Here is a 14,121-nt window from a genome sequence, read left to right as displayed (position 1 = left end):
GCTGCTTTGCAGCTATATTTCTTACATTAGTCAACATACAGTGATGATAGTAAGAACAGCACCCTCATACATCGGTGGCGCGCGTGTTAGCCTCTTCCATATCAAACAAACTAATCGGCAAAGTTTAATGTCAGGATAAAAAAAACTACCTTCTAGAAAGCGATTACCATATATAAGTGCCTAAACTTGTCGAACGGATCACTTCAGCACTTTGACTAGTAACAACCAATCATAGCGTGGTTTCCCATAATCACGTCAGTGCGCTCGACATAGCAGTGCAGTGCTGTCAATATGTGCCATAGTCTAGCCATAATCTTACAAGGAATTCTGTCAATTTTTACATCAAATGACGGAAATATTGGACAGCGCAATAAACTTGATCTAACATTCAGTAGTACAAATGTGTAGAAAAGTGTAGACATTATGTGGTTACGGAGAAAACTGAACGGTAAGAATTTGACTGACCTAGGAGACAACATGACGTCATTTGAACAGGATAACGAAGTGGTCGTTCACTACGTGAACCGACCACAAAAATGTCACAAGCTACAATTTTGAAATTTATTGTGGTTACAAAAAATACAGTATGAAAAGTACTAAGTTATTCAGCTATTCAACGCCCCTTGGCGACCATATACATCAACTGGTGACCTAGAAACTCTTTACAATCATAGAACATGTCATGAGCTACAAGTTATTCAGCTATTCAACATCCCCTGGTGACCATGTACAAAATCCAATGACCTTGAAACTTAAACACAATCATACAACATGTAATAAGCTACAACTTTGCAATCGGTTTTGGTTGCAAAGTATCCATAGGTTGCAAAGTATCCATCAATATTTTTTGGTAGGTATACTCCATGGACCACACAAATCAAAGGTGCTAACTTTCAAGAATATCGCTGGTCCTTGAGGTGTCAAGAGCACTAACAAGGAATTCAAATGTACTTTGGGGTGGCCATATTGGAAGAATGAGAAATTTGATCTTGAAAAGGTGTTACCAGTGGACTTAACCCATTATACCTATCTAGTTGAGAAGAAATCTAGAAGAGAAACAAACTAGTAAGACGTCTGCCTTGTTGGCTGCTTTGAAAGAGCGAAAAATTATAATAGAAGGTATGATCCATAGACGTAGCAAAGCATAACTAGTAACTTAAGGGAAAGAACATCATTTGTAGTACAAATTGTCATTGTAGTATCTACAGCACTAACAAGATAAAGGACCAATGGTCCAGTGGCTCCCCAAACTAGTGTGAAGTAAAGAATTTGCCATGCATAGGCTACTAGTACGCAAAAATTCATTTCATTGAAAGTTAGAAAAGAAAAAATATACATGTATCAGAAAGGACTTAATTTTGGTCAGTGATAACTGACTTTTTAACGAGAATGAAATCTTCGAAAAATTGATTTTGGAAATTTTTGTCTCAACAAATTAATATTCATAATTTCAATACATTCATAGAATGACATATAAAACAACTAAAACTATGAGTGACCCGGCAAAGTGAGAGCCTGGGTTTCGTCAGAGGTTTTTCATTATCATACGGCCCAATAAGGACAGAAGCTCCCAAGTCTATGCAAATTTGAGGCCAGTGCCGGTTACTGACAAAATAAAGTTTATCGACTGACATAGTTGTTAATAATTTCACGATAGGATTGCTTTAAAGGGGAACTGCAGTCAAAAAATTATAATTGGCCATTCATTTCTACTCTTGTTGTTGTTTAGCATAACACTAGTTGAAATTTCCTAATCAACTTGTATACAATAAGTAACGAGACGAGTAGTACTGTATAGGTTAACTATTTATTTGACGCACGAGCTTTCGCTTCTAATGAATAGAAGCTTCATCAGGTGAATGAGTATAGTCAATAGAAAAACAACAGTATTTATAGGTAGACTGACACTAATTACAGAGAACTGAAACTGAGTGAGAAGAGTAATTACAAATAAATGATGAGTGACATGATAATTAATAACTAAGTGAATGAGTAGATAATCAATTAATTAAGGAACAACAAACTAAAACAAATCAAAGAGAAATAAATCAAAATGAAACTATATCAAAGTAAAATAAACAGATAGTATCTAAGAGCAACGAATAACAAGAAATGGAAGTCCGAGATAAGTCCAGATACAATGAATAACAAACGAAATAACGTTCTGTAGTGGGACATGAATCCTAGATCGCCATTGAGGCCACGATTAACAGTATCACCGCGTTGAATAAGTTTTTTTTCCATGATTTCGCTCGAATGCTTATTAGAAGTGTTCATTTTATGTAACGCGGTCACTTTTAGGTTTCTGATTATGTGGTTCGGAAGATTGAAATGATAGGTTTATCCATTTTCTTGTGTCTGATCAAATTTGTGACCGTTCAAGCGTTGACGTAATGTTTGTCCAGTTTCTCCGATGTAGATGGTTCCAGGGCACATATCGCATGTGATGGCATAAACAACGTTGGTGGAGTCGCATGTGTAGGGTCCAGTGACTTTGAGTTGTTGGTTGTTGGCTGCGGTGACGGTCGGTGATGAGTTGATGAGAGGGCAGAGTTGACATCTAGATTAGTTGCAGGGGCGCGTGTATTTGTTATCTGAGTCTTCTTCAGTGGATAGTTTGCTGCTGATGAGATGCTATGACGAAAAGCGTCTGCTACGTGGAGAAAATGGCGGCGGCCAAGCATTCTACAAAACCCTCTTTTTTGGATAAAGTATTAGATGAAATGTTTTTTCTGCTGTTGTGAAAATGTATCTATAAAGGTTTCTAACATATATAGATACAAACATTTTTTCACTGCAGTTCCCCTTTAAGTAGGCAGGCAAGCTTACATCTTCACTCATAATCGTTGATACGCGCAACCTGCGCCTTGGCACGTGTTATCTATAACAGATACATACACGCAGTGAACATGAGTATAAGGCGATATTGCCTACGCCACTGTTCACGACTGTTTTCAACGCGAACGTCCATCACTGTGCAGCGATTTACAAACTAATACAAATAATCAGGCTCCAAAACAGATCGTTAATGCGAACGTCAATTAAATGACTTAAATCAATGATGATTAAACAAGTATTCCAGTCGTGTAAATATCAGACTAATCTCTAAAAATTCAATGCTACCATCTGTAAATCAGCCGTGTGGCAAACACAGAAGTAAATTTCCGCAATTTGAAACCAGAATTTCGTCAGATATCTTGATGCAATGTTACCTTATGCACGGGATTTCAAAACTAGATGAATTGTTGAACACATCGCACACAATAAATCATTATATCATACGCCTTGAGTATCAGTATTTTCGCGCTAGAAATGATGAATATAAACCTCTTCAATTGTGCCTCCATTTTGTTTAGCGCCTGCTGATCCACCTCATTTACATATTCAACGAATGCTATGACGTCATGATGTAGTTCAAACCGGGTCAACACAAATTATATATAACCGAGATTTTGGGCGTTTCGTCTTTGAAAGCCCATAAATAACGAACAAAGCGTCAGATCTCGACGAGATAAATTTCTTCCCACGCAAATAGCATTGAATTTTCACATGTGTAATTCTTGACACTTAAAGATGCTGCATAAAAAATGTGCTCCGATAAATCGAATTTTTGACACTTTTGGTTAATTTCTCAAATAAATTGCCCATGTGTGGTGTACCTTGAAAAGTGTGGTTTACCTTGAAAGCTAGAGGTTGTTTGGAGAAAGGGCATTGCTTCAAAAATCTGAACAATTTGTGACGTCAAAATGCTAGAAGTTTATATTGTATTTCGTCGTTCTTAAAGAATTATTTTGTAGTCAACTAAGACCAAAGATAAACATTTGTTTATGGTCTACGTCCAAAATATCGTAGCGTACAAATTATTCAGCCTGTTATCATATCAAACGTGCACGCGCCAAGCAACATTACAGCATCACCATATAGTCATCACCAAATGACAATATCTTGAATAATGTCTGACAAATGAAAACAAACAAGAGCCCTAAGGGGCACAACAGCTGTTGATTTTTCATGAATGGCAAAAAGTGCAATCTGTCGGTTATATTTCTCAAAATACACTTCCCGCTCAATATAAATTAAATGGTACAATCATGTTTTCATAAGTAGCACTGACGGGGAAATGGCAGGAACAAAAACCTCAGATCAATCTTTTTCCTTGGTCTTATTGATTTGAATGAAATAAAATTGAAATGGATTTGATGTTATATTTGTTCAATTAAGTAAAACTGAATTGGATTTTTAAAATTTTTTTGCAAAATAAAAATTTGATTGAATTTGTAATTCGAGCAATGGCTAATTAGCATTACAAGGTCATCCAAATAAAATAAATAGCAAATAAAAATATTTCCCAAAAACCTCTATCTTAAAATAAAACCCAGCAGTAAAACAATAGACGATACCATAGGTTCAAGTTCTGATTTCTGCGCTAAGCCAACCATAGAGGAGACTTTCCTTTCTGATTGAAACTGATATTTTTGCGTTCAGATTTTCGCAAAAAACCTCCCATATATTTTAACGAGGCCCTTTTTCAAAATTTAGCTCCCTAGGATTTGGAGAATGAATAATGCTTTAATGAATGATTTGTATGAATATATGCTCAGTTGCACAGTCTAAGCACTGGCAACTATATCATCTAAATTCGCTCCATTAGTATAGTAATAGGATGGCCTAAAAATGTTGTGAAAGTATTTCGTGGTTAAAAGAACGCGAATGAAGGTTTTAATTCTACGTTTATAAGTAAAGGATTATGCTTCCTTTTTATTGAATTTTAGGGGGACACGATTTATGAGTCTAATTACAGGGATGATAACAGGGCATCATTAAAAAGGCAGAAAATTTTAAATCTCGTAATAAAGAAAGCTGAGGCGTGAAGTTACTGGCGGCGTCAGGGGTCCTCCCCCAGAAAATTTTGATTTTTCACATTGTCTCATCATTTTTCAGCAGTTTTAAGATTGAAATTTCACTCAGAGAATCAAACAACATCGTCCAATGTTTTACCATTAACACACTGCTAGTTCCAAGACAAGTCCAGATGCTCATCATCTATTCATTTGCATAAGAAAAACACAAGACAAGTCCAGATGCACATCATCTATTCATTTGCATAAGAAAAACAATGTAGGCGGTGCTACGTTACGGGCCGCAAAAGCTGTTTTTCAGCACTACACGCGAGCACACGCATAAAAACGCTTTTATGGTCATACCAATTTATCCTTAAGATGCCATTATCCCCACCACCCCCTCCCCATTTTTTTAACGGATTTGCATCGATCTGAGAAATGATAAAAATTGATTGAAAAGGCGGAAATCCGCCGAACGGTGGAAAATCATCATCCCTGTAATTAGTAGCTAAAATGGAAAATTTTCACTGGTGGTATGAACAATTCCGCAATAGGTTATTTTATTAATTGGAATGTCAATTCTGGAATAGTTTGTCAGTCGCATGAGTTGCTGCTTACATAGTTGATGATGCTAAATTAGTGTCTTCATGTTTCAACTTTCCATCGAGTGCGAGGCCACGTTTGTCTCTATTATTCAACAGCAGTGGAGTCAAATAGTAGACTTTACAGAAACCTTGAGTGCTCGGCTGTATTGGAAATCCTTCCCTAGAAAAACAAAAACATTCATGGACATGAGATATCAAACAAACAGCCAATCACATTGCCTAATTTACAGATTTTTCAGTGCTTACAATATCATTGCATTCTAATTCATAGATCCTGTCCCATGTGATTAATGTGTGTTGTGATTAATGTATATCATGATATATCTAATTCCATTGAACGTTCTCAGGTTAACACATACTTACTCTTAAGATAAATCTAAACTGATAGAAAACAAGAATACATTGGATGATAAAACTTTGAGCAACTCAGCGATCGTGCTTAAAATTGCAAACTGGTGTACAAATTTTAATTTTAAAACTGAGAATTTATTCATTAAAAAAACATAAATATAAAATACATGATGTTTTGATTCAAATTTTATAATTTGTACATAGTGGGTTTTTATCTTATCATCTGTTCACCACTTTGAGTGTGGTTATTGTAGTATACAGTGAGTGTTAAGAACGCTTTACGATGCACCAGCAATTGTGTACTGCACCACTTCGCAAACAAGCCTGTTTTGTTATAATACTACCAATTAGGCCTGTGCCTAATCCTATTAAGTAGTCGTTGGAACTACCCGCCTCAGCATAATTGAAGAAACTCACGCCAGTTACGGTACCTTTTCTAAGCCTACAGCGAGGAGTTTGGCCTTTTTAACGAAGTTGAAAAAGATGGACCACAAATTATTTGTTTTGACCTGCGACTTTAAGGTATGATTTAATTGATATGAGTATCAAATTTTAATTAGTTTCTGAAACTCAAGCTGTACGTACTATGGCGTACTTGACTACAACTAAAACTTCAGTGGGATATGGCTTCATTGAGTCACAATGATGGTTTGAACAGATCAACGCTGACACGGTGCCCATTCATAGATAAACTGCATCAATTTTTAGACCAAGAATCACGGAAATCCATCTAGAATTACAGGCTAAATCTATTTGATAGCCAATGACATAAATTTCAATAGGGTTTGACATTTCATCTCACTCAATCCTCACACCAAGTTTTATGGTAATTTATAAACAAGAAACGAAATTCTTAGTATGGACTTACCTAAATTGACATGAGTGTATGTTTAATCAGCATCAAAATTTAACATTGGTGCTGTAGAGATTTAAGAAGAACAAATGAAAAAGAGTGATAACTATTGGATTGAATTCAAATGATGGGAGAAAATTGACTTTTTACGGACAATTACATCGACAATAATGACGGAAAATATCAAGAAAAAATGTCTTTTCTCAAATTATAAATGGAAACGCATGAAGTTTTGGCAGAATTTCAGAGAATCCGTGCTCCAAGTAATCAAAAATGCCTAAGTTGTCCCCCTTGATTGAATACAGAAGTTTTCATGAAAATCTGTCTATTGATACGATCTCCATCACATACAACAGCATGACGATTCATCATGAATATAAATGGTAGCTAGTTCCCCACTCACTCAAATAGATACTCTCCACATTCATGGTGTGAATATTTCTATACACTGTGTACAAAGTTTGTTAGACAATTTATTTTCGTAAATTGAACAATTTCCAAGTTCCCAATTTTACTGCCCTTCTATTAAATTCACTGCTTTTCACGGCCAGCCGCGACGAACCCTGGCAGTTGAATAATTTGCAGTTTCCAGGAAAACTTAAGCGCATGGCCTTGTTAATAACTAGGCCACGAGCTTTTCATATACATGCGCAGATCAATACACCACATAGCAGCGAGTCTGTAACGAGCACTTGTTTGAAGCATGAATATACGTAAAAATGCATGTGTTCTCCTGAGACGAAAAGTAGATCCAACAACAAATAAATAACTAAATTGATGAATAAGCAACCGATTCCGATGAAATTCAATAGGGTTAGAGCTTTTATTACTGCATTGAATGTTTTAAAGGTTATGAAGAGAAACTTAGCCTCGTTTGGACGTTATTTTGTACCAAAGGAAGAAAGTTTTATGCACCACCATAGTATATACATGAAGATGTCACTTTTTCGTACCGTAGCTATTTTGTAACTCTGTAGCTTATTTGCGCATAGGTTCCAATATTTGCTGTTAGGTGTCGTCTTAAGCACTTTTCCCCACCCTTGCAATTAGTTTTTGTTGCATATTTTTCAATTGCAAAATACCAGGATTTTCACATAATTTTTCCAAATTTTTTCTCGTCAAACTCACTCTGACAAGTACAATAACAAAAGCAGTGGCAATTTACTGATCACTATCTGGAAAATTTGAAATGTGAAATAAGACTTTTTAGATTTTAACAGAGCTTGTATAAATCTAGCTCCAGTTTATGCATAGAATAGATCAAAATATTTTTACCAACACGTTATTGGATTTTTCAAACTTCTTCATAATTTTTCAATTAGACATGTATTTTGAATCTGACCCCTGAAATATATTAAGGCCATTGAATTTTTTTCATGGATGAATGGATGTCTAAGAATTTCTCACAGATAGGAAGAAAGTATTTCGTGATTTCAAAGGTATCGTTGGACTCATACGTGTGATAAGTAATTGTGATGAAGTACTGTCGTCGATCAGACTGTATGGGCCATTTACATTTGGCAACATTAATTTAATGCGGCATAAAATTGAAATCAATCTACAGAACAAAAAAAAATATATATATATCAAAGTTTTCTCTCCTATCATTTATATAAAACTCTTGCACTAAGAATGAAAGATACAGCCAAAACGTTTCCATGGCGATACCTAACGGTGAACTCTGGAAGAAGCGACCAAATTAGCTACAATGTTACAGAATAGCTACCTAGCTTTAAAGATACACCTTTGGGAATATACTACAGTGAAACAATTATCCTACTTCCGATCAATGGTCTTGTTTTTTGCATGAATCGCTTCCCATAGTATATCAAGAATCATCGAAATCAACTATAACAATAAAATGGCAAAATTCCTACATTTCAACATGTTTTTATCTAATAAGGGAAACTAGCAGAAAACACTAATAATCAACTCAAATGGGCCAGTCGCTCAAAAGGTAGGATACAACATGCCTGATGTGTCTGTACATGTATATCTAATTTCATCGAAAACACCAATAACAATCATTATTGATACATATTAATATGTTTTACGTATATAAAATGGGAAACTAGCAGAAACGGGAAACTGGCAGAAACAAGAATAGTCACCTCGAATGGGCTAGTTGCTCAAAAGTTAACCGCTAGTTGCTATACCTTTCAATATAATTCTTTAGTGGATCCATTTAACCATTGGTTAACCATTGGCTCAATTTAGCTTATTTTTGAGCAACCGGCTCCTGATTAATCAATCATTTTCGAGTAAGACATTCTATTTTAGTCACATTCATTGAACATGCTTTGAATTATAATAACATTCAAAATTGGTTATGATATGAACAACAATGTTATGATATGTACATATTTTCAATAGACATAATGAAATCACTCTAAATATAAAAGCTTAACTTAAATCATCATGTAATAAAAGTTAGAAGATTAAGCTAGCATTGCTCGAGAGGATTGGCAGTTCATACACCACAAGGATGGCCAAGGAAAGTCCCAGTATAAGGGCCAGTCAAACCCGCATATGCTAAATTACCAATGAGAGGTATTTGTAGAAATCTGCTCAGTGACTTTTTCATATCTGAGAAATTATGAAAAATCTTTAACAGCTTTCAACCTGGAAATAAGCTTTTTCTAATTGTTAGATTAATAAAGGGGCAGAAAGAAGTTCCATACAGCCTTGTACTGGATCCTCCTCACAAGAGAAATTGCCTCTACCGATTTGGCAACAAAGATGCTAGGATTATACTAAAAGATATGTAAATGACTGGAAAGTAAATCTTTATGTGACTGATCCAAATACATAAGCAAATCACCAGATTATCTTGTGTTGAGATATATTCAATAATTAAGCCTAACAAGTCCTACACCCTATTTAGCCAATTAATTAATTGTCACAATTTGTTGAAAATTATTTGGGTTTCAACATGAATCTCTTATTGGTGTCAGATTTAACACAGGAAATTGACAAACGCCTCACTGAGCCAGAAATTCTTAGCATGTGCGCAGGATTGGCTTGGTTAGGTAGGGGCAGGATCATGATGCTAAGTGTGAAGAATGATATGGTTAAAAAAGAAAAACAAGAACAAACAGACGAGTAAATGAATGATAAAGAGAACTTGCCTGTTGCTGCTACTGATAGTGAGAAAAAAACAGATACAAATACATCAAAACAATATAGCATCATCATATTATAGCACAGATACACAGAGGAAAACTGTTCACACGTCAATTGACATCTAGATCAGATGCCCATTTCATATCAAACATATCCCAGTTTTCTCCTCAAACAATAAACAATAAACAATTTATATGTAGATATCAGGGTTTCCTTTAAGGATTCTTAAACACATACCAGGAAAATGTTTTGATGAATACCAACTTAGAAATTCAGGTTTAATATATGTCAATTGAGTAAACCCCAAGGTTAAATTCAACAATAACCTCAATTTGGACAATAATCTCCAGTGTCACAGGTCAACGGCAAAGATTTTTCACATACAATTCCATCACAGATTGCCCGAGATTAATACCAGGGGTCCAGGGACACCATGCCCCCTTGGAAGGTGGTTTCAAATACCACAATCTAACAATTTCAAATGCCCCCAAGTGATCATAAAAAAACCAATGACCTTGAAACTCGCCAAAATCATAGAGCATGCCACGCGCTATAAGCAATTGACTGTGATAAAAAAAATATACCTAGGTACCAATAAGATATGGAAATACTAAACTATTCTACTATTGAACGCCCCTGGTGACCATATGTAAAACCTAATGACCTTGAAACTCACCACAATCATAGAAAATGTCATGAGCTACAACTTTGCAATTGATTGTGGTAACAAAATATGCATAGGTACCAATATGATGTAGAAATATGTAGTTATTATATTATTCAATGCCCCTGCCGGCCATATGCAAAAACCAATCACCTTGAAACTCACCACAATCATGAACATGTTATGAGCCACAAATTTGCAATTAATGGTGGTAACAAAATTTGTTTAGGTACTAACATAATGTGGAAATACTAAGTAATTCTATCATTCAACGCCCCCTGGTGATAATATGCCAAAATCAATGACATTGAAACTCACAACAATAATAAAACATGTCATGAGCTAAAACTTTGCAATTGATTGTGGTTACAAAATCTGCTTAGGTACCAATATAAATAGACAAATTATATATCATTCGATATTTAACTTCCCCTAGTGGCAAGAACAAAGAATTAGGTGATTCCAATTCCATGTGAGGAGATGTATCTCATGACAGTGCTAATAACAGCCTATCAGTCAAAACCTCTTGATATTTTCCTAAAAAAAAAAACGTTTTACCACCTATAGATGAATACTGATGACACTAAGAAGACCGCCAATTGCTGATCAAAAATACCTGTCTGATGTATTAAAAATCCCTTTCCATAGAATACCCATCACAAATTTAAATGAAAAATAGCAATCCATTAAGAAGCTACAGGACTCAAAATTCGGACCAAAATTGACATTTTCGGGCAAAAAACAGGTCACAGGACAGCCATCTTGTGTACAATCGCCCAAATTTTTCACATGCTAATGGGCCCTAGGGGGATGCAATTATATACAAAAGATTTAGGAAATTGATCCAAGCGTCTTCAGAATTTCCCTCGAAAAATGTTTGAAAAGTGCTGATTTCGGCGAACAACAATGGCTGCCAGGCGGCCATCTTGATTCTGACCAGGCCAGTTTTAGGGCTGAGGTGTGTCTAGGATAGATTACGTGTGCAAACCAAATATCAAGGCATTACATTGAAGCTTCTTAAAACTTCCCAAAATAACTGGATTCCGTCTATGGACGGACAACGGACGAAAAGTGAACGCAATACGGGATATCGACAAATTCAAGTTCTGGAATTTCTGGTTTGATGGCGCTAGTCAGAACCGGAAATTGGACCCTAAATCCACCATGTTTTAGTTCATTTGCAATAAAGATCTCTCGCTTCAGGTTTTTGATGAGCGTTTTTTTACTTACTATGTATCGTCATGATAAATCCTTCCAATGTGATATTTTACCGTTATGTTGGATTCGATAAAACCTCACTACAAAGGCTAGAAATCACTATAAATGTCCTAAAATCATCGAAAACATTTTGTGACAGCTGACGATGTAAAGACTGGTTGCCAGGTATCACATGGTGGCAGCACATGACGACCCAATTTTTGATTGTCGGTTCGAGTCCTGATACTTATCATATTTTTATTATGGATCTACGATTGCATTCCTTCAAAAATCAATTTTATTTCTTAATATTATTTCGTATTTATCAGTGTAGTCAGCAATAAATTCACCTTAGAGTCTTGAAGTGAACAACGAAGTGATGACACCCGGCACCAGTCTTTACTTTCGTTTGCTGCTTCGAACGTCATCGCTAAATTTGTGATTATTGGTAATTTTTTGACATTTTAAGCAATCTTTAGCGTTTGAAGTTTTCTTTTATCGAACCCAACACATTGCCAGGATATCATACTTAAAGGATTACGTGTGACGATGTATAGTAAGTAAAATATCTCTAACTAAAAGCTTGATCCGCGTGATTTTTATTGCAAATGAACTAGAACATGCCAGATTTAGGTTACAATTTCCGGTTCTGACTAGCGCCATCAAACGAGAAATTTCAGAACTTGAGTTTGTCGATATCCCGTATTGCCTGCTGGGACTAAAGTCCCAAGTAGGCTAAAAATGGCACAATTAAAAAGCCAGAAGACATTGATCTGAAGATAATAATTCAAACAAATATTTCAACAACTGTATCTAAAAAATTTACTTATTTGAAATGTTCTAATTCAAAATAATACAAGTGTCATGCAATTTCACCACACTTTAAGGGATATTTTTTTGAAACAACAAAATACAACACTAAAATTATTTTGATTGATACATATATCACAGAAAGGAAAAAAATGACTTAAAAGGTGGAAATTATGGCCCACTTGATAAATGAATTAAAATATGATGAAGGACCCAAACCTTTATGGCAAAGCTTTCCGAGTTGGGCTTTGTAAGGGTAAAAGGTTTCAATCAAGAAAGTGGACTCAGCTGCACAGAGTGCACTGAGTGCATTTCTCTTTCTAAAGCAAGTAAAGCAAGTCTCAGTTCAAAGATATCAAACTTAAATGAGAGAATTTGATTGAGGTCTACAGATACTTTCAATTTGTTAGCACCATAATGAATCTATGTCTATCAAAAAATTCTCAGCTTAGAATATGTAACACAGCCTCCAAGCTCAGTGGTTTGTTTATAAAAGCATGCCCAGTCTTCTTTTTAGAATTAGTTTGTTTCTGATCTTAAAAAGTTATTGTTTTCAAATTTGCTCATGCAGGTAGTGGGCTTTTGTATCACGTATCCAGAAACCATTAGTAACTAAACCAATTTCTTAGTGATACTAGATTAGACCTGGATTAAATGAATATCTGGAATAAACCAATTTTGGCTAAGCAGGTTTGGCTGTACATAGACAGCAGATAGGCTACTTGTTTGCTAGATTAAACATGAACGTTAAGATCAAAATCTAGGGCCTTAATTTGAGATGGCCCAAATAATTGCTGAATAACAGAACAGATAACAGAATAGATGACAAAATTCAATCTGTCTGAAGGGAATTTATTTTTGTGAAACTGAGTCCTGGGTAGTTGATCTGGAAAAGTGATCTGAAGTGGCAGATAGAGGGAACCCATCAAATAAACTTACTCGCTTTCCAGTTCGGCAACAGTGCACTTGTATTGAGCAGTAGAAAACAAACAAATATCGGCGAATTGTCGAACTGTGAAATAATGAAGGATGAACGAAAACTAAACATAAAAAGCTTTTTGAGGGGAAAAAAACATCAACATTGATTTAACAATTGTCTAACATACTCAATCTGCTGTACCTGCCAGTGGCATTTTTCGATACATGAGGTGAAATTGTGCGAAAACCAGTATATATGGTATAACGAAACTCCCTAGAGCTATGTCTATTGAGTTGGACCAGGTTTTGAGTAGGTGACGAGTTAAAATCAGTATATGTTTGATTATCTAAATCTAGAGTCAAATCCACAGACACAAAAGTGAAACAAGGAACTGGACAAGCCAGTCAATGTTGGGGGTTTAAGATTTCAAAATGCTCTCTAAATTGGGGCATTTAACGCTTTAGTTGTGTGATCAGCTTGGACTGGCTTTAAAGGCCTTAAATTAGAATCGCTATAGGCTAATCTGGTCTAAACAACTTGACAGAAAGCTATGACAAAATAATGTCCTACAGCACACTAATGGCATCTGGTGGACGACTTGCTAGTAATATCACCAAACCAAAGGTAGATCATTGAACCTTACAACATCCCCCTTATAGACACAGCCCAGCATAACACCAAATTTTTAACTAAAATTCAAAATTGAATTTCCAAAGTGTTGACCATTTTATTACAAAGTTTTCATAATCCCATTAAAA

General features: G+C 35.4%; 1 protein-coding gene across 1 annotated transcript in view; it reads right to left on the bottom strand.

Annotated features, from left to right (window-relative positions):
- The window catches only part of LOC141914484 (beta-arrestin-1-like), a gene marked incomplete at its 5' end in the record, with an annotated part of 79,795 nt that overhangs the window by 18,007 nt on the left and 47,667 nt on the right, over positions 1-14,121 (bottom strand). The window contains 3 exons of the mRNA XM_074805705.1: positions 5,460-5,606; positions 9,779-9,790; positions 13,384-13,456. Coding sequence (XP_074661806.1) covers positions 5,460-5,606; positions 9,779-9,790; positions 13,384-13,456 — 232 coding nt within the window. The remainder of the gene's footprint in view (positions 1-5,459; positions 5,607-9,778; positions 9,791-13,383; positions 13,457-14,121) is intronic.

The sequence above is a fragment of the Tubulanus polymorphus genome, unplaced genomic scaffold (assembly GCF_964204645.1).
Source record: "Tubulanus polymorphus unplaced genomic scaffold, tnTubPoly1.2 scaffold_27, whole genome shotgun sequence".
NCBI classification, from domain to species: Eukaryota; Metazoa; Nemertea; class Palaeonemertea; order Tubulaniformes; family Tubulanidae; genus Tubulanus; species Tubulanus polymorphus.
Note: the sequence above shows the minus strand (reverse complement) of the source record. Positions and strands in the feature narration are given on the sequence as shown.